At 34.3% G+C, this 22,490-nt stretch overlaps 1 protein-coding gene and 1 non-coding gene across 13 annotated transcripts in view; both read right to left on the bottom strand.

Moving 5' to 3' along the window:
- The window catches only part of LOC149088669 (ovostatin-like), a 106,731-nt gene that overhangs the window by 61,069 nt on the left and 23,172 nt on the right, over nucleotides 1-22,490 (bottom strand). For all 12 annotated transcript variants that reach the window (XM_089248776.1, XM_089248716.1, XM_089248729.1 and 9 more), the window contains exons 3-14: nucleotides 19,561-19,766; nucleotides 16,055-16,246; nucleotides 15,772-15,827; nucleotides 12,017-12,089; nucleotides 10,930-11,043; nucleotides 10,647-10,731; nucleotides 8,997-9,105; nucleotides 7,909-8,008; nucleotides 5,031-5,143; nucleotides 4,489-4,692; nucleotides 4,179-4,385; nucleotides 2,822-3,163 (exon numbers count right to left, since the gene is read on the bottom strand). In XM_089248776.1, the coding sequence (XP_089104902.1) occupies nucleotides 2,822-3,163; nucleotides 4,179-4,385; nucleotides 4,489-4,692; nucleotides 5,031-5,143; nucleotides 7,909-8,008; nucleotides 8,997-9,105; nucleotides 10,647-10,731; nucleotides 10,930-11,043; nucleotides 12,017-12,089; nucleotides 15,772-15,827; nucleotides 16,055-16,246; nucleotides 19,561-19,766 (1,801 nt within the window). The remainder of the gene's footprint in view (nucleotides 1-2,821; nucleotides 3,164-4,178; nucleotides 4,386-4,488; nucleotides 4,693-5,030; nucleotides 5,144-7,908; nucleotides 8,009-8,996; nucleotides 9,106-10,646; nucleotides 10,732-10,929; nucleotides 11,044-12,016; nucleotides 12,090-15,771; nucleotides 15,828-16,054; nucleotides 16,247-19,560; nucleotides 19,767-22,490) is intronic.
- Nucleotides 735-808, bottom strand: TRNAT-GGU (transfer RNA threonine (anticodon GGU)). The gene has a single exon. It is a non-coding gene; the product is annotated as a tRNA-Thr (tRNA).

Below are 22,490 nucleotides of genomic sequence, written 5' to 3' on the forward strand. Positions count from 1 at the left end.
ACAAACACTGGTATTTGGGCCATAAGTAAGCAGGGGGCAACCTGAGCTCCAGGAGCACCAGGTAAATTAATTAGACATGGATCAATTAACATTTAGGCCGCACATGTTAAACTTATCTTGATGTCCTTACAGTACATTGCTGGTTGATACATTTCCAAAAAACAATGTATACCATATAAATTTTGCAGGAAAAAGTAAAATTTTTAATTCACCAACAAATACTTGATCGAGTCTATCCATAAAAACACAAGGCATATTTTAGTTTTTAAACACACACATGCAAAAAAAACCCCAATGATATTCATTTAGAGTCAGACCTTATTATAATGCCACCCCCAGAAGACTGAATAAAATTACTTAATAAAGGGACGGAATTTGCTTCATAAGTAAGATGAATATATAATAATCGAATCGTAAGGCCAAGGAGAAAGGTTAATGTTGGACTTGAAAGCACATTGAACACTCTGGTTGAGGCATCTATGTAAGTAAGTAAAGTGATTGATTCATTCTTGTTGACTCTAGTATGTACATCAATGTCTCGGGGCCAAACAAAGCATGGTGGCAGCTGCAGGATCCAGAAAAATCTACTGATCCAGTTTTTGAATGTCGTTTAGTAAGTGTTAACTAGATTTCTTGTGAGAGATTTAGATGGCTTTTTTCTCAGCCAGAGATATCAAGGAAACAGTTATTTTCCGGATATTATGCTGAGGTGAGCTCGGAAAGAAAAGTCATCACGTCTCCGCCGGGACTCGAACCCAGGCCCTCTTGCATACCGGGCAAGCATGCTACCATCTACACCACTGGAGACACATGAATCTGCCTTCCTAATTTCACGCACTGTGTCATGAGGCGCTGAAGTAGAGGCATTAGTAGCCTCTCTTAAAATCTGAAGTAGAGGCATTCAGATTTTTTGTGTTTGACAAACTAAGCCTAAATCGCCCCTTTAGCGTAACTCTTTATGGTTAGGGTTAAGAGCATGTCATTGGCGTTCCAATTGCTGGGCTAGAAGGCAAGGATTGAGAAGCAGGGGAAAAACTACAATAATCACCATGGTGTCTGCACTCAAGAACAATTCAGTGTAGGAGACATAGTGTGTGTGGTGGACATGAAGACATGGAGTGAAGTCAAGAGCAGAGCAGACAACTCAAGATCCTTTATCATCAAGACGCCAAGGAGGAATCAGTTTCACCTGAACAAGCTTTGGGTCCATGCATGTTTCAAGATCCGATTTGGAGTGGGGTGAGCTCCCACCCACTGGACCAATGGTCCGGGAAGACAGCACTGCTCCCAGAATGTCAACTGAACAGTCAGCAGGAAAACAAGCAACCGTCCCCAATAGAGCAACACGATCTGGTCGTGTGGGTGAGGAAGCCTGGCACTATCTGCAGACTGACACTCTGAACTAGAGTCATTTTTGTGAAAAATTAAAATAAAAGGGAGAATGTGCCGGAAGTGAGATGAATAATAATAATCGGATCAGGTTGCAAGCCAAGAAGACTGGGAGAAAGTTTGTCGTTGACAGTTGGATGAGAGAGCACATAGAACACTCTGGTGTAGGCCTCTATGTAAATAATGTGATTATGATTTATTCTCATTGGCTCTAGTATATACATCAACTGTGATATGTCTAGGAGCCAAGCGAAGTAGAATTAACTGCATTTTAATTTGGATGTGTGATCTCTACTATGAAACAAATAGGTTGCACTTTAAAACAGATTATCTTTACTAAGTGTCCATTTTAAAGTGGAATACTAAATCCAGTGGAGTTTTTGTAACGATTAAATGAATTGCTTATTTCAGAAACCACTTGCAGAATTTCAAACCGTTCAGATATTTGAGAAAAACTTCTAACTGCACGAACTGGTGTTTATACGAAATGAGTATTTCAAGGATCCGAAATGGGGGGTATACACAACATTGTTTTAGTTTTTGGGTTTCTGCACCAAATGAAGTATCAATCAACCAACTACAAGAAACCAGTACAAACTCAATTTCGAATTTTTTGTCAGTTTTGGGGTTTTTAAAATGATTCAATTATCATTATTATAAACTGTTAATCAAGTATGACATAATAAAAGCAAAAACACACATTAATTAAACTGTTAAAATACTAATTAACCATGGCACACAAGGGCAGCAGGATCTTGTGTGATTCAGTATTAAGATAATCATCATGGTGAGAGCAATATCACAATAGAGCTATGATCACTCACCACATTTACAGTTAGGGGGGGGACAACCTTCTAAATCCCTCTAACTAGTAGTGTGATAGTGATTCTTTTAAATTTAGTGATTGATATCAAATTAAGAAATGATCAGTTTATGAAATGTAATAATTAATGTGAATTATGATTATTAATCAATAAGTGTCACAAGTTCATGTTAATTGATTCATTAATAACTGGCTTTTACTGTTCAAAGTAAATTAACTATAGTGGTTAATTCATGTTAATTATTGAATAATTATAACTAGCAAACTCTTGATTAGGTTGTAATTAAATATGAATGTTAAAAAAATGGAATTAAATGCACTTTAGTTTGGATGATATCCACTATAAAATGGATACTTTGCACTTTAAAAATACGCTCAAAATAACCATTTTAAAGTACAAAATATTTGCATTATAGTTCCATGTACCAAGTGCAAAGTATCTGAATTCAAGTGCACTTAATATTACCCCCCTTTATAAGCAGGATGACTTAATAACAAGTAAGCCCAATTTGCTAATCATGATAGAAGGGACCTCCAAAAAAGCAGATATAATAAGAGGCTTCACTACATATTTATGCATACATAATCCGACCACAAAAACCAACTCACCTTATTTTTAAGACACTTATTCACGTTGAATTCCCTGGAAGCTGCCACAACTTCTCTATCTTCTCTCACATAATAAACTATGATAGTAAAAGATGGCGAAAGCGATGCTGTTATGTGCAGATTTATGCTATGAGAACCAATGTTAGGTCTATATTCACTTCTTTCCAGTTCCCCACAATTCTTTCCCTGAAACGGTGATGGGTTTTCAGGGGATGGCACTAGTCGAGTCTCGTTACCATTTTGAGTCAATGAATTCTGAGAATTGTACAATGTTTGTGGACTAGTTTTTTTAGGTGTTATTTCAATAGTCTTTTTCTTGAAGACCTTGTTCTGAGTTATGACCTGAAACAACCAAAATATTGTCAATTTCTGAAAGGGTAATGCAAAAAAAAATATATTTTTTTTAAAAATCTAGTTAATATTATGTATACGGTTGAACTCACTAACAGCAACATTCAAGGAACTGCAAAAGTATATCATTACAAGCAGGGTGTCACTAAAACTTCACACTAAAATACAGTGGCACCCTGATTTAAAACCATAATTTTTTTCGCAAAGTTCTGACCCTATAACACTATAACAATTTGTTTGGTGTGATATGAAATCACGGTTGAACCTGTGTATTTCCTATATATAGAATATTTGTTCGATGAAAATTTCTGGAGTTAATCAGAGTGTATGTGAAATGAGGGGAGGGGTCTACAACAGGGTTTGACTGTAATATTACCAACTGAAATACTAGAACCTTGATCAATAAAACCTATATCAACCAAAGTATGCATAAATTGACCAACGTGACCAGGCAAAGGTCAATATGAGTTATAATTTTTGGCTATAGAAATGCTGGGAAAATTGTAACAAACTTAAGCTGCTTCTCATTGGAAAATCAATAAAGCACCATAAATTTTTATGACACACTTGTTAAGAGTTGCAGCTCTTTTTCTTTCAAATTCAATCCCATTATAAATCAATCGCATCCTCCAAAATATCTTAAGGTAGGTCTCATGGTCTCACAGCACATCATTTCGGAATCACTACCTTAAATTATTTTGACATTAGGACATCATAACTGGATTGTAAATAAACTTCTTAACCCATTAAGCAGCACACCAGAAATCGCTAACTTCCTTTCAAAATGCCATATCTTTTTAATGAAATAGACTTTCTTTCAATTTTCAGCTGGTGCAAACTAAGGGGGTATGGGAAAAAGTGTTCCATTGAGAAATAAACATAACAAAATACCTGGGAATGTGAATTATAAAATAAAAGGCTTTTAAGGAGGAGAGATATCTCATGAATGCTGCTTAAAGGGTTAAATAAATTTTAAAAATTAATTTAAAACTTGGAATTTACTTACCTGGTAGTAAAGTTTAAATGATTTGTTATCTTCAAATGTGTAAAGAACTTTAATACCCATATTCGAATCACATGCAAAAGATTCATCAGCTTTTTCTATTTGAATTTGACTTCCACTTGGTGAATACCAAGCTTTCAGACTGCCATATGCACTGGGCTGATACAATTTCTTGCTGGAATAATTCTCATCATACAATAATGATTTTGCCTGAAAAAAAAAACAAAGAACAAGAACATTAATAATTAAAATTACTTGTAAAACTAGTGTATGATCAAAGCTGATATCAATAAGCATACTTTACATTACGTACCACCAACTCAATGTTGACAATGTCAGCTGTTTGTGGAGGTATCGCATACTTGACAATACCCTGATCATCTGAAGTAAGATTCTTGCAGAACTGTCTTTTCTGTGTAGCAAACCATTCACCGATTTCTCTCTCACGTGTCACTGTCATGCAGACACTAATAGGTTCAAACACTGCTGGGGTGTCGTCTGGGTTCTTTACTTTCAGCTATAGTAAAAAAGTAAATTAATTGGTACAACATAGTGACATGCCATGACTGCTCATTGATTCAGGAAAAAAAAGTAACTATAATGAATGAAAGAGATGCATGCTTTTAAAATTTTGATCAATCCTTCAAATCAATGTTTTACAAATTTAAGAATATTTAAGATTAGGCCAGGATTACACTATAAAAGTTTTGTAAAAGCTCTTTGATAAAACTTTTGTAGTGTAATCCTGGCCTTATTCAACAGAAAATAATTGCTACTAACTATTCGTAAATTATATTTGCTTTTTGAAAAATTATTGAATACTTATCTCCATATGAAATAAAAAAAATCAATTACCTCTCCTCGGTAAGGAATACCAGGTTTTACATAATCAAATGAGGAGGTCTGGAAATCCATTTTCAGAGGATTCTGGGTGCGGGTAATTGATTTCGAAACCCTTTTCGATACATCTGGAAAATATTTTACAGTGCACCACAAAAGTTTAGACACTAGTTAAGATCACACATTATATGAAAACTACTAATTGCAAAATCACAAATTAATTACCACTAATTAAGGTGAGCATGTACTTTATTTTCAAAGTAATAAAATTATATTATATAATTCATAGATAACAATCACAAAATAAACAAAAATAGCATATAAACAATCAGTGCAAAAGTTTAGACAAAGCCAAATTTTCAGTAAATAAAAATTAATAAAAATCTGCTCAGATGTCCCTTTTCCTTAATCAGTATGTTAATGCAGGTTTCCCTAGAAGAAATTGTCTTGCATTACCTGCGGCTCAAAATTAAGGCAATAACTTTTAATCGATGCTCCAAGATCTTTTACAGACTAATAATAATGATTATGCTCATAAACCTATCGATAAAATGCCCCAAAGATTACAAACAGGTTTTGAGATCACGCCATGTGTTGCCCAGATGAGGACTTCAGTATTTTGTGTGTTAAACTAGACTTTTGCACGTTCTGCTGGGTGCACGATCTGTTTACAACTACGACCTGCATGCATTATCTTACTGAAACTCCCACTGGAGATCTGGTAGATGTTCAACAGATGGTAATAGATCATAGTCTAGCGCATAGTTTCCCAAACTCTTTTCATTCCATCACCCCTCCTTCTTTAGAAATTTTTTCTTCTCATCACCTCCCACAACTGAAGCCATTCCATAAGATCCTATACTAAAAGCTGAGCTGCTAACCCCCCTCCCCAGACCTTCCAATCACCTCCCAGGGGGTGATATTGCCCACTTTGGAAAATACTGGTCTAGCGTCTGTATGTAATGCTGAGCATATGCCATTGCAGAGGAATGCAGCCGAAACCATCAATGAAAAACCATCTAGTGTATGACTACAATTAATCTGTGGTTTCTTGAACTAACCGTGCAAATATTACCCTAATCCATCTGACCCATCTAGGTTCCCCTCCTTCTCATCAAAATTAATGAATACCATTCAAATTAAATGAATACCATTTTGGCACACACTTGTGAGCTCACTGTAATCTTTGTTTCATGCTCAACTCAAAACCTAAGTCAAAAAAGAGTTTTCACTATGATTTTTTTGAGCTTTTGTAATTTGTGGCTTAATTTTTATTTGGCAGTCCACTGATAAAGCCTGAAGTATAATACACTTGAAAAATTTGCAAAGACATAGTATGTGCAGAATGAAAAACCCTAAATAGCCACGAAATCCTGCACAATGTAAGATGCATACGTAAGACAGATTTTTGATACTGATCGCATAGTGCACTGAATGAATTCATTTTATCGAAAACATCTTTAGCACACATTAGTAGACTAATTTCTTTTGACTACAATATCAATTTTGTATGTACATAGTAATCAAGAAACTAGATTTTCTCTGCTTACCAACTATAGAAGTACTTTTTTGTTCAGTCAAAAGCATGATATGTGTGGTAAAAGAATAGCTCCCCACATCATCCAACTGGGCCCCTAGGCTGGGATATTTGATGGAATCCCCCAGAGCCCCTCTATAGTGAATCTATAGTCTGAAGAAGCAAAAAAAGGATAAGACCATCCCCCTCCCCCCGTGCGTCCATTGGTAAAATCATGAAAAATGAAAGGTGATTCCTTTCATTGGGGGACATTGTACCAGCAGAAATGCAAAGATCCATAGAAACACTAAATGAATTGAATAGCACACAACGACGAGCTCTTTCAAAAATGTACCTCTTAATGATACAAAATGGGTACTGTAGAAAAGCAATCAATGTGATAGAACATGTTTCCTTAATATTAGCGTTCGCATAAGAAGTCTGTCGATTTCAGCGTTTGTTACAATCATATTAGTTATCTCTATAGTGGTCAAAATGACTGCTACCGTCGTTCTAATAGAACTTCATTTTACTACTAAACTAAGAAACCTAGAACATTTATATTTTAGAAATTTAAGAGCCTTAACAAGATGAGAAAAGTCCTGAAATTTCAACAACTTGAGTTGAACCGTTTGGCTGTAATCACATGTCAAAGTAGCTTTGTGGCCAAAATGACTGCTTCCGTCATTCCAGTGTTAAAATGTTTGTCTGTTCAAGGGAGTGTTCTAAATTACTTTTCCTAATCGACCTCTTAGAAAAAAATTATATGTTTATCGTACCCTGGCTATATGCCAACCCATAAGATATCTCTAGCTTTTACCCACCTACCCCTGATCATTCCAGCACCTCTCCCAAAGGGCAATATCATTGCTGTTCAAGAGCAAAACCATTACAATCCGTGGAGCTCTTTTCCCATGCTGCGCCATTCTCAGTTTGTTTGTCAATGAGTTTGTCAGAATGCCAAGCATCTAGCACATTTTACTTTAACTAATTCAAAAAAAAATGATCACAAGTACTTAAGATAACCCAAAACTTGGTTAGGTAAATTGAGGCTCAAATAATCAGGGTCCTACTGTTCTTGTAAATTCATACATACATGGTAAATTTGACTATAAGTATGATATTACAATCCTAAGTGATTTAATGAGTTATTTGAGTAATTAAAGATAAGATAACAGAAATATGCCGGCTCTAGAATATATTTTATGGAATGGATATAATCTAGATCAAATTGGTTTCAACGTAATCAAGTCAAGTGATAAATAGATATTAAAAACATCTGATTTTATTTTCATAGCATTTATTAAAAAGAAGAGAATTTTGGTTCTATTCACATTTACTAGTTCAATAATCTAGAATTAGATAAGATTAACCTACCAGTTCCTGTTTCTGTTACTTCTGCAGATACCTCTATTGAACGACAGCAATCCTCATCGATAGCGGTGACATTTATGAAATATTGGAGACATCCCTTGATCTAGAAATAAAATAATAAAATAACTTTCTTTGAATACTTCTCTCTCAAACAACTTGAAAAATCATATTAGAGAAAGAGGAAAAAGAATAATAACAACAACATACATCTGTGTCTTACACAAGAGTGGTATTAATTTAAAAAAAAAATCCAACACATTCATGGAAAAAAGAAAACATGTCCATTCCGACAATTGGTGTGGCATATACAAGTTGGTTTTGGAATTCCACAGATAAAATAAGAGTGGCAAGCAGTACACATCAACACAAAAAAAATTTTCTAAGGAGCCTAGAGTCACACAATTCACTTATTTAAAAAAATATTGTGTAACATACAAACTGGTTGTGTGAAAAGAATAAAATGCTATAATTATCACAAAAAAATGAGTAACTTTGCCTGGTTTTAATTTATACAAAAATTGCCACGTTTTTAAGACAAATAAATTACAATTTATTGTATTTTATTGTAATTTATTTGTCTTAAAAACGTGGCAATTTTTGTATAAAAAAAAAAAAAAAATGCTATAAGTTAGGACATAAGTAAAAGTAACTGCTCAAAATGGCATCTGGGGGCATTGTTGCGCAGATGACCTTGGCCAATAAGGGATTGTATCACACGCTGTAATAGGCTATAGATTTGCACAATAATGTTCCCACATGCCCTTAGCCAACAAAGGATTGTATCACACACTCTAGTAGGCTATACATATGTTTTTAATCTTATCTGTACCAATGAAGAGATTCTTGAGATAAGATATTCTTCTGGGAAGTCCATGTCAGTGTTGTACATTAAAGTTTTGAAGTGATTTAGGGCAAGATTTTTCGAACTGGGAGGAGGCAATAAAGTTTCTTGGGTGCACTAACTTTGGAATTTTCAAAACTATGACTATACCTCTGTGATAAATAATTATGATAACAATTTTTTTACTTGAAATCAACAATGATAAAAGTGTAAAACTTATAGGGTACTGAAACTCACAAAAATTACTTACTTTTAATTTCTCCTTGAGAACAGCTTTCTTGTCTTTTTCATACCATCCATAAGTTTGTTTTGAAATATTCATTTTGAGTAATCCTTCCACTCCTTTTCCATAAGTGTAACTGAGAATAATAGGGATAAAAATCAATAGAAAATCAAATATAATCCAATTGATAAAATCAGATCTATTACACCAATTGCAATAGCATAACTAGACACAGTGACCACACTGGCAGCCAACAATTTAAGATTCAGAGTGGCTATAGTGTTAAGGGCTGAAGGTGTCACAATTCTATTCCAGCAACTGCACAGTGTTAGCTAGCTTAGACCAATTCCTTTATGGTTGCTCAACTTTGAAACACTAAGACCATAACAAGCTCCAATTATATAACATTTTGAAATGAACAATTCAACACAGTGACTTTTTGAGATAACTGATTTCCTATTCCTAGAAATGCTTCAGTAGGAAATGAATTATCAGGATTATTCTTGACCACTACTGCTCTACCTGTGTAAGAAAGTACATCCTTCTTTACCCCCTCAATTACTCATGTATGTTCTTTAATAAATGCAGCGACATGCTGTTCGGTTTGGTAGTGGATTTTGGTTCTGGTGGCCATTGGAGTCTGTCGTATTTCTATATGGTGTTTGTGTTAATGTTTGTAGAATAAAGCTATTATTTATGCTATTGTGTGAATCAGAATGTTCCTTCAGTCTGACCTGTATAAATGTCTAGAGAGAGATATTTCAGTTTCATATGAATAAGATTTTTCTCAGACAAACATCATTATATCCAAATGCATCTATAAACACATAAATGCACTCCCATTTCCTTAGGATATTCTTAGGGAAAACGGGTGAAAATGTAATAGAAGGGGTGCTATGATAGGTAATTCGTTGGGGGAGGGGACACAGAAACCTGCGAAATAACAGAGATGCAAAGCATTTAAGTTAAATATAAGGGAGTTTGACTATTTTTAAAACCCAGCAGAATTACCCAAAGAATCCCTTTCCCAAGAGGATGGATGTGACTGGAATCCAGGATTAATTTTATTTAATAAATGTTCAAACCAGTGTTCTTTAACCCTCGATTCCCAGACTGGTGCTGGTTTGAGAAAAATTTCTCCCAATTAATGTCGCTGCTATTTAGTTTCAGATTTTGTAAATAGAATACCATCTCCATACAGTCAACATTCATTATAGCAACCATCTCGTTACAACGGCTAATGGAGTAAGTCCCAAATATTTTCACGTTATGACTATCGCCATGTTTTCCTTTCAATATAACGTCTGCTTTCGAGGAAACAATGTAGGTCATTATGATGAGCATCGACAGTATAAGTTTTTATTGGCCTTATCTGTCAAAAATCTGCAAATTATTTAACCCATTTCTGCTGACCTGAGAATTTGTTCACCACTCTGCAGGTTTAAAAATGTTGAGGAACACTAGTTTGGACAATATGAATTTACTCAGATGTGGGGGGATGTTCAAGACAGAGGTCATTAAAATAAATATTTTTCAAAAAAGGACCAAGAGCAAAATAAGATCTAAAAAAAGATCTAAGAAAAAGAAACACTCATCTAAAAGAAAAGATTTTTACGAGTAGGCACCTGAATTTCAATTTCAATTCAGTGAAATCATGAAAGCAGTTCAAGTACTTACTTTGCACATACAGTAATAGGGATCATCTTGTCTGTAGCCAACGTATATGGTGGAATTTTAACCTCAATTTCAAATTTGGGCAAAACTAAAAACAAAAAAAATAGAGCAGTCAGTCTGATCCAGGACAAGAAAAATTAACAATAAACAAAACAGGCACTAACCAAATTTCTCAGAAAAGCCAATAATATTCTTTTTTTTAAACTTTTGATGAACAGAAAACAAAACAAAGTAACTGAATATGACAGAAATAAGAAAAACACATGAGTAAAAAAAATGATACTACCATATTCTTTCACTTCAAAATTTTGATTCTGTTTAATATCATTGATGGCTACATAAATTGTCCACGTGCCCATGACAGGCTCATCAGAGAGAGGCATTTCAAACTGTTGGATACCTAAAAAAGGGAGAATTAACAAAAAAAATTAATTTCAACTCCAAATTTATTCAAAAATTAGGTATATACATATCATCTATTAGTTTGCAATAAATTCAATTCATACTTTCATTAGAAATGAACAAATTTATTTGAATAAATTCAATATAATAAACTAAAAGAAACAGAAAAATTTTGTAGAGGGTAAAAATTTAAATCTAATAACATAAATTTATCAATTAGATACTCCCTCTATATACAACATTTGTATGCTTATAAATGGTTCAAAAATATTTTATAAAAGAAGTGGCCATCTCAATCTGAAGTTACATAGATCCGGAATGCAATTTAAACATCACACTATACAGGTACCAAGACAAAATAAACTTGTTCCCAAAAATTTTTACCTTCATTTAGCTCGTAAAATATTTAATTTACACCCTCAGTTAATGATTGAAAAATCTTCATGTACATTTTCTTTTTTTATAAATTCAAAATCATGATTGTTACCTCAAGGAGATTTAAATTATTATCTATTCGATATTGTAATGTAATTCATCTTGCATACCTCGCTAAATGCCAATTTTTTAAAACCTATCAACTGCATTCCTGTTGTCACTTATTTCTTAATATATATATATATATATATATATATATATATATTTCTTTTCTTTCCCCCATGTTATTTGTACCAACAAACATGTAACAATTAGTTTAGTCCCAAAATGTTTTGTGTCTGTGCTTTAACTGATTAAATCAATTATCTTACAAAGACTAGCGTTGCAACAAATTTGATTTTATTTGGCAAAATTTTAAATAAGACTTTTCAGTGAATAAACTATTGTAATTGCTAAATCTATAAATATATTATGTTTTTCAGCAATTTAATAATGGCTACAATGAACGAACATTAAATCAAACACTGCAAAGACAATAGTGGTTGAACTGTAAGAAAATCAGAAAAGTTATGAGAAAAAAAATGCTGCTGCATCACCTTTTCCTACATCCACATTTTTCCACTGTGCCACTCTAGCTGAGTTAGGTTGCTCAATCCAGACATCTGCAAACTAAAAGACGAACAATTATGAAAAGAACATGAACCTTAGAGCCAAAACTCAATAATTGAACATAAATTGGATTGAGACTAACTCGAATTACTGAAAATTCAAATTATTAGAAAAATTTTGACAGAAATCTCTCAAAATAAATAAGAAACACAATACAGTAGACATCGCTCGATGCAATCACGGATAATGTTGTCATTCAGGTATTGCTATCACTTTTGCGAAGTACAAAACAGACCTATATCATAACACAGGGGAGCACTTCATTTATAGTTATCAGGATTTTGATTTATATTATGGCTTTTTCTTTGTCAAAATTTATTTTTGCGCATTTTGAAGCTAAGGTTCAACCAGACATTTTTTTTATAAGTTATTATTATCAACTCGCAAAACTATGTATGAGATCAGAAGATATACCCTTCTCCTTTGTTGATTCTCCTTTGTTTCATTTTCGTACTCAATTCTTAATATCCTGATTGGGATGTAGTAGCCATGATGATCCTTGCATGTGTGGAGCTACTTTTGCAATGCACAATGAGTTAAAATTCACTGCAAGTAAAACAAATGAAAAGATGTCCCATTTTTCATACAAAACAGGCCATATGGTCACCGAATTTGCTTCTGGGTTTCTTTCAGATATATTTATCAAAAACCCAGAGCCCTGATGTGATCACATGAAATGGCATGCACAGATTGAAGATAAAGTTATCACAAACTCAAAAAATCACTGTATAAACAGGTCTGAAAAACTAATTGGCTTATTTGTCACAAACATAATTGGTCATACCTCATTGCAAATACCAAGTTGTGAACAACTGCTTTATGATTATGCCAGAAGTGACCTGGGAAGTGCAATTATATATTTGTTTGCATGTACAGAAATATTTAAAAAAAGGAAAAAAAGGATGATATCAGCCAATTTAATTATTATGGCATTTATCATCTATTAGATCCATTCACCAAAATGATGGCCAGGATTGACATGGTTTTGAACAGTGCGGTTAAAAAACCACAGTATTTATCCTAGTTTTACCATACTTTTTGAAACGTCTGAAATCTCTGCCTCAAAAACTATATATCAAAAATGAAAAGTGGCATAAAGACAATATCAATGCCAAATGGAAAATTGTGAAATTTAATACAACTAATGTAAACAGTCATATGACTGATATTAATTTATTGTACAGATCACCAGCTTAAAATCACTAATTTAACAAAAATGCTAACACCAAAGGCAAAATCAAATGACACTTTAAAAGTTTTCGATTTAGACAGTTTTTAATCTGCTTATAGTTATTTTTAGGTTTTTGTATTATTAAAGGAAAAGGTATTGTTATCATTTAATTTTTTTCTTCACTTTGAGATTTTCTTATCTGCAAGTAGTTTCATGACACTACTCTGTATCTTTAAAGGAATAAAGAATAGGCTGTGAAAATTTTAGGCAGTTTTTATAGAATTTCAATAGTACCAAAATAAAACTATTGGTTTTTCATGTGATATCTTGGCATTTAAAGACTGATTTTAGACAATTTCGTGAGAGTTAAGGATAGTTTTTGATGCTTTTAGAACTTTTCAATTTAGTTGACAGATTTGGATTTTGAATTTTTTTTATTTGGTAAGTAATTAATTTATAGTGTGTTACCTAACACTAGAAGCACCAATGGTTCATTCTATCTAAAAAGACTGATGGCAGTGAAAGTAACAGAGGATGGTTTTAACTACATACTCCCAATTTCCGTAAGTTTTATTTAACGTAAATGAACATAATGAGTGCAGATAAGCTATAAAATATGAAAAATATTTTTATTTCCAAATGAAATTTTATAATTCAATTTTATTTTTAATACCTACCAAAAAATTACTCAATGCATAACTGAGAAAAATTATGAACTTTCTAAATATTTTATCAAGCTGCATTTATACATCCCCCTTTTAACATTTTTCAGTACCTTTGTTGCATTGGAAATGCATTTTTCCCACACAGATTTCTTACCAAATTTTATTTTACTACCTTTCTTTCAAAATGTATCACTTGTTTTGTTATTGCATGGTAAAATCAGACATTGCAGTCTTTTTCTTTGATACAGTAGTGCTTGTTATTAGACCAATTCTGATCTCTAAACAAATAAAGTTCTCTAAGTTGCTACAATAAGAAGGAAATGCCATTTCCAGATTCATTAATTCTTTCTATAAATCAACCAAGCATTTATTGAGGCTAACTCGAATGTTGTAAAAAACGTGCATGGGCAATCTGTGCAATGATACTCACACTGAGTGCTTTCAAGTCATCTGATCAACATTATCATCACTATACTTTGTAACATTGTAAAACTTGACAGTTTTCAGGAATTAATTTTTCACTTTGAGAATATATATATATACATATATCAAAATTTGAATGCACTGAACTTGATGGAAATATTTTTCCTTTTCTTACCCAGGAAAACATTCAATGTAAAATATTTGTTTTTTGAAGAGTTATCATTAAATTTCATGTAAACTTTTTTTGAATCTTTTTTATCATAGGCGTACCTACCAAAGTAGCATTATTCTGCTTCAGTTTTTCAGCTGGTATCAGTGAAATAAAAAGATCATCAAGTGACACCATTTTTACCAGCTTTCAGATAAGTTCAGAGATTCACATTATCACATTTTTGGTCAATCTAGTATTTCTTTTTCACCGTTAATTCGTTAACTGGTCAGCAAAAGGGTACTTTTAATAAAGCAGAGTGACCCCATCTATATTAGAGGAAATTTGATGTCATGATTCGACAAAATATTTACTGTGGGTGCAATGAGAGTCTATAATATTACCAGTCAACTTGAATGGTCATAGTCCTTTCAGGTAAAACTAAAAATATCTCTGCATTTTTTTTAAGCAGCTGACAGTCGGGGACAGCATAATGGAATATTTTTAGGAAAAGTCACAAAATTTCAACATTCTAATCAATCTGATTCAATATGAAAATAGAGCAGGAATATCAAAAACGGTGAAAATGACTGGCACAGTCCTTTTAGTGTTAAATTGAAAGAAAATATATTGGTTTTCATTTAACTAATTTCTGAGGCTTAAGGCAATTTTGGACGGTAAAATCCACATCTTTTTTCCAAACCGAAATCCCCACTTCCCAAAGCAAAATGTTTTGCATTGTTGTGCAACAAGCCCTCGGCTGATTGGAAATATTCTGTGGTAAAAATTCCCACAATAGTGTTTTCCACACATTTCTTAAAATTCTTCTAGATTGTTATGTAATAGCACTGATAGTTCTGCGACATACCTCTTTCTGCATATTCTGCAATGGGGGTCCAACCAGGGTTTAAGCTACGGTCACATTTTTCGCAAAATGCGAAAGAAAATCGTAGAATGCAAAAGTAGTAGTAGCCATTTTCGCAAAAATGCATACAGGATGTATGAAACGAGTAGACTTCCATCCATCAATCATTACATTAGCATTGTAGCATTTTGCTAAAGCTTTTCTCTCCATTTTTGCCTTTTTGGGAAAGGAATTTTTTATCCAGCTTAAACCCTGGGTCCAACCCTGATGAGCACGTGTAGTGGAATTAGTGAACGTAGTCAACTGAAATCCCCTTCTAATTTTCACCCCCATTTTGAACATACTTCACACACACAAATACATAAATTAATAATTCCGAGCTCGAATAATCTATCTTAATGTGCACTTACTGTTTCTGAGTTGAGTGGTTTCAAGAATGGGTCAAGCACTAGAACTCGAAGCATAACTGAAAGAGAAAGAATAAAAATATAGATACATGACTTAAAATATTCCAAAGAATATATTTAGATAATTTCACAAAATTCCTAAAACAATTCCATTTCTAATGTATATTTGACGGAGTAGTAATACCATGCTATGAATGGCATTGCAAAATAATAAAAAAATGACAACAAACGTATTCAAAGATAGATAAAAAGTAGGAAAGAAAGAAATGACAAAATAGTTTTTCACCTTTTTGACCAGGTTTGTAGAATGGCTTGTCTGTCTGTATGAATATTATTTTTGTGTTTTGACTTCTAATATCAACTTTGACTTCGCCATCTAATTGGTAGCCATCATCAAAGTCACCTGTAACTCTCATCTTGTAGTTTTCATATGGTTTCAAATCTGGTACATCAAAAGTAAGCGAAGTAGTAGAAGTCCCTAAAAAAAAAGGTAAAAAATTTTCAGCCTGTTTCCTTGGAGCAATAATGTCAAACCAAGTGAAACTAGGACACTAACAGGGTTACCACATTTTCAACTCTCAAACTTGATCACTTTTCATAAAGATTAAAGCCGAACATTCAGCCAATCATCCCTAATTTGATACGATTATTATAATCAGAAAAAAATATTGTCAATTCAGAATCAAAAACAGAACATGATTGATAGCCCGTTTTCTTTTTCTTAATTTCTTCTTGTTTTGCCTTGCCTCATACAATACAGTGAAACACCTATATAACAATACGCAAGACACTGGAGAAATGTTTCATTATAAAGGAGTTATTGTTAAAGAGAAAATATATTAACACCATGAAAAGTGCATCAGAACCAGAAAGTAATACAGTTGTCCCTCTGTATTTGTGGGAGTTACATTCCAGGGGTCACTGCGAATACGCAAAATTCTTGAATAACACAAACCATAAAGTTTTGTCCCTTAGGCATCTAATCACAGCACTTTCTATCGACAGCTGTCTGGATCCAAGGCTATATAGCAGCAGGTGAAGCTTTAGCAATGGCTGATAGAATTTCAAGTCCTTTTTCTCGATAATATCTGATTGTAGATTCATTGATGCCATAAAAACGGGGAACAGCAGCAATAAAGTTAACCGGTTTTTAATATTTCAAATTTTTCTTTCAAGTTTTTGACTTTCAGGAACATTTAAACAACAGTCTTTTGGAAAAATTTCCAGAAGCATTAAAAGAACTTTTAAGAGGTTTTTTTCTTTTCAAATGCTTAACTAACAAGTACAGTTTATATTTAGTTTCGATACAAGAATTGACACTGCAATAATGTTTTCCAGAAAACTGGGAAAGAAACTGTGAATACTAAAACCGCAAATACTGAGGGATGACTGTATACTTATTTAGGCTATCCCAAATTGTTTGCACAGTGGATATCTCTAAAACCGTCTAAAAAGTTTTTAGTTGGAATTATGTTTTAAAGTCTACGGTTGCACAGATTTCCACAAACAATTTAGGACTTCATGTGTAGACAATTGTCATAGAGTGTATCGTTATATAGGATCTTCCTGGTATCATAATTTACAATGAAATTGAAGAGTTTTTGTTTCGTTTCATCCACGACTGCTGGTCACCTATTGTTTCCGTGTTCAAACTTAAAAACAAGCTTGATCTCCACCCCAATCTTTACTCTTCGTCTTATTTCTCAACTAACCCTGTTTCATAAGATTTTTCATGGTCATTTCAACTCCGATACTTCTGGTATTATAGCCAAACCATCCCACATCTACAGAAGATTCGACCATCCCCTTAAAATAAAACCTATTTTTGCTTCCACTGACTGTTCTAAATACAGCTTCTTTCCTCATACCATTGGCGAATAGAACAAACTCCCCAATTCTATTGTAAACTCCCCCACTATCACTAGTCTTTTTGCACAATATCAAACAATATCTGCCTCTTGTATAGGCCTAGGGCCAACAATATTGTATAAATAGATAAAAGAAATTTGAAACATTTATCTTATATATAAATGTGAAAGTATGTATGTATGTATGTATGATCTTTATACAAATCTACAGTTTTAGACCGATCATCGCCAGATTTTGCATATATACCAAACAGGACCGGGATTGAACTGTAGGCTACTTCAAAAGTTCGTCAGAGCTGAGCAAATGCCCGAAATGGGCGATAAACTGACGGGCAACAATGGTTTTGGGGCCTTAACAATTACTTTCGGAACGTTTACTTTGGTTACCTTGGTTTCCACCAATGCGTTTCAGACGTGTATATATGCCTTTACAATGGTTTGTCACACCTTTAATTCTGCCATTATAACAGTTTATGTCTTTATAACGGTAACGGTTTGTAACTTTTCCAATCCTCCCAGTAATTGCAGAAAACCCAGGAAGCGCCGGGTATTTCTGCTATACTATATACAGGGTGTCCTTTAAGTGATAATGCGGCTTTTATCTCATCAACCGCCCATCGTATAGGTATAGTTTCAATTTAAAAAATGCGTAAAGGCATTTGAATAATATTCACTGCACAAGCTGGACGTATGACGTCACTAACAACAGAGAACAACATCTACGCTGACAAAACTGGGAATAAAAATGTTCAACGCCAACTGATGAACTCAATGCTTGCCTCAAATCATCAACACTCTGAAACGAAGTTAAAAAATTATCATTATCCACCAACATGCGAGTTCAACTGCAAAATGACTCAGCACTGCTATCATTTTCACATCAGTTGACCAACCAGTAGACCCAAGCACTGGACCGATTACGTTCCCAAATGGATTTTGCCAGTTGTTAAACTCAGTTCAAGAACTTACAGACAAAGTCTTCCCAAACATTCAACGAAATGACCAAAACCATGAGTGGCTTTCTGAGAGCGATTCTGGCACCAAAAAATGACAGTGTGAACAAGATCAACGAAAAAATCCTAAAAATTATTCCAGGAGACTCCACATCTTACAAATCGGTTGACACTGTCACAGACACGGCACAGACATTTAGTTCTGTATCCTGCAGAATTTCTGAACTCCTTTGGATATTCCGGGTGTGCCACCACACAATTTGACCCTCAAAGTCGGAGCACCTATAATGCTTTTAAGAAATTTGGACACACCGAGACTCTGTAATGGCACCAGACTGCGTGAAGAAATTGCACAATTGCATCATTGAAGCAACGATTCTAACTGGATGTGACAAAGAAAAAGAAGTCTTCATTCCACGTATTCCAATTATCACTGGAGAAACACCATTCACTTTTAAGCGATTACAGTTCCTGATTTGTTTAGCTTTTGCCATGACAATCAACAAAACGCAAGGCCAGTCGTTAGCAGTGCCGGGTACCAACCTACTTGAGCCCTGTTTTTCACGCGGACACCTTTTTGTCACCTGTTCGCGTGTTGGTAATAGCAAAAATTTGTACATCTACACACCAGATCGAAAAAGAAAAAATATTGTGTATCCACAAGCGATTGCCTGAAGTTTTTAATTAAAATATTAAAAAATAAAAGTAATTTTTTCTCACTTGATGCAGAAATTTTTTTGATTAAGAAATAATAAATAAGCTATACATATATAAATTTTTTACGGGGCGGGCAACGTCGCCGGGTATCAGCTAGTATATATATATATATATTTGATATTTACAAAAATGAGGACATTCTACTTGTTTTATAAAATTGAAATAGAGAAAGACAGAGAATCTTCAAAATAACTGATGGTCTTAATCTCCAATATCACATGGCATTTAAAATAAACCCAAATAGAAAATCTTACCTTCTGAAATAGGGTATTCCTCATACAAAACAGATTCAAATTTATTTTTCTTCTTGTCTTCCTCACTAATGGATGAATCAAGCTGATTCTTTTCCTTCAATAATTCCAAAGACACATCTCCAGGGTATGAAACACCGTAAAGAGTCAAGTAAACTTTATTGGTTGAGTTAGAAAGCATTGCTCTTGGAACCATCATGAGAAATGACCTAGAAACAGAAAGCTTCTCATAAGTTTAAGATTTTTGTACGATGAAAGTCAACTAGCGAACTAATTATGTAACTAATGGGACTTATCCTACATTGGTGAATCAAAATATCTAGATAATCACATATGCATCCAGTATTAAATACAGTAGACTCCCAACTATCAGGCCTGGTTAAAAAATAAATTACAATTCTCTGCAATAAAATGATGAAAAATTTGTTTTGCCAAAGCTTTGAAAATGTAAGCAATTTTTGTGATTATTTACCAATGAAACAAGTTAAAATAATTTTTGTAAGTATTGCACTTAGGTTTTAATTTAACATTTTGTTTATTTCAACACTTTCTACAGTATAAAAATACAGGAAAATTCACTGAACACCTCCACCCCAGCGTAAAATGTCATCTTTTTTAATGCGAAGACCACTTCCGATTTTCAGCAGGTACAAACTAAGGGATATAGAGGAAAAGTGTTCCATTGAAAAAATCACTTATATAAAATATCAAGGCTTGTCCATGCTAAATTAAGAGGCTTTCAAGGAAGCAGGATATCTTGTAAATGACGGTGAAACATTTAAAAGTGTGTGTATTTATACTGTACAGCAGTGGTTCTCAACCGGGGGCCATATGGCCCCAGGGGGGCCCTAGGATATTCCAGGGGGGCCACGGATGAAATTCTTGCAAAAGGGGAGCCACGGCTACTGATACGGGGGCCACGAAGAAATTTGGGACATTAAATTTTTTTATTCAGACTAAAAAAATTTAATTTCAAACAAAATGCATAGAATACCTTTTTCATAAGTTTTCCCCATTCAAGTAACATTAACATGAGGAAGGGAATAAAATAAGTTGTTCATGTAATCTCGGTGGTTTTACGACTTGGGGGTGACAGTGGGCCCTGACACAAACTATAGAAGAGGTTTAAGCAAAATGGAATAACTGCAAAGACAGAAAATTGTGTGTGTTCAGACTTTTCATTCAAAGAGGGCGGCCATGAAGAAAACAAAGATTTGTTGACCATTCATTGATATTCTTTTGAGTGCTGGTAGTAAATGTAATCCAAGAAGTTGATGGGTGAAAAATGAAAGCTTGTAAAATTACATTTACAATTGCTTCATGCAATTACAGACGGATAGCCATCTAGTTTAGCACAAAGCTATCTTCAGCCAGCACTGAGTGGTCTGATGGGGAATATATTTATAAAAATCGAATAGAGAATGATTACTCTGGGGTATTTTTTATGAATTTTGAAAAGGGGTGCCAATCCATTGCCTCTGCTGAAAAGAAATAAAGTCAAATTCAGTTATAACGAACTCCAAGAGATCAAATCCTACATGGGGAAAAATACCCGCGAAATTTAAAATTTTTTAAAACTACATTGCTGTGATAATGTATTGGGACATATAATTAAGGCTTTTATATATTAAGGCTTAAGCGAGGGTGCAAGGGGTGCGGTGCACCCGGGCGGCAGGTTGTAGGGGCGGCAGCGTAGACTTTACTTAAGACAACAAAATTTAACACAGTAAAAATTCACGACATCTCGCTTTTGAGTCCTACTATACCTCGACAACGAAACGTTGAGAAAATAGACAAGGCCTCTGATCGTAATACCAAGAATGAAATCTATCTGGGCAGCTCGAGACAAAATCTGTACCCGTGTGGGACTTATTTTTTGCACCTCCTACCTATTGCTTCCTCCATTGCCCCTACCTCCTGCGTCAGGGAATCTTTCATAAGGCCCATGCCCGATTTTCCATGGGGCCCCTTCTACAGTTAATTTATTGAGTGAAAAAAAAGAAAAGTTATAAGGATTTTGTCCCGAGCCTCAAGCTGGAGCCCTGTCAGCCCTACCCTTGGAAGGTCATGCCCCTCCCTCACAATTTATCCAAACAATTCCTAACAAAACATTTTTTCGGCCCTTCATTTCCGATTTTGCGCCTCTCCAGAGCCGACAGTTTGGTTTTTTTTTTGGCAAATTGAATTTTTTTTTACCCATTCACCCCGGATTTAGCAAGCGGTGCCCCGTGTGGCCGCAATGGGTCGCGTGGTCAAGCACCACCCCTGTACTCTATTACAAGGGCAATTTTGGTTCCCTCACCCATGGCCCCCACAAGTCCGGGATAATTCTCATAATTTTTTGGCTTTTTCAGGCTATAAATTAACTATAGAAGGGGCCGTGAGAAATCTGACTGGGAGGGGGCCTGCGAAAGATCCCAGCCTAGGGGTCCATACCCTCACTCAGAATTTGATCCCCAATAGTCAAATGAAGGCAAAGGATAATTTTGGTTTTTCACTTGTCCCGCCCCTGGAATAACAGAAACACCTTTGAAAAAATTTTCTTAATAAAAACTACCCCGTTAAATATCATCCTCACAGGATAAGTGATGATGGCTCACAAAAATAAGTGCTCTTTGAAGGATTAAGTTATCTGGCATTTATTAAGAATGGTAAAATAATTCTAGAACAAAATATTTTCTACTTCGAAAGCGGGACGTATGGTCACGTACATTTTGCACGGTAAACAATTATGTGTGGCTTTCTTCTGAAAAAAAATCAGGTTTATCTCCAGGTGCCCTTCACCGAATCCCTATCAGCCTCCTTGCAGGGTCGCCAGTAGGGGTGGCAGGTAAGCTCGAGCCGCCCCTGTATTGGGACTTCCTCCACGATTGACACCACATCTTTAAAGTTTTTTTAATCGATACTGTAATGCTTCCTTTTAACTGCCCTAC

This window comes from Pholcus phalangioides, unplaced genomic scaffold, assembly GCF_987345545.1.
Source record: "Pholcus phalangioides strain wild (caught in Gottingen) unplaced genomic scaffold, Ppha-v1.0 ptg000003l_1, whole genome shotgun sequence".
NCBI classification, from domain to species: domain Eukaryota; kingdom Metazoa; phylum Arthropoda; class Arachnida; order Araneae; family Pholcidae; genus Pholcus; species Pholcus phalangioides.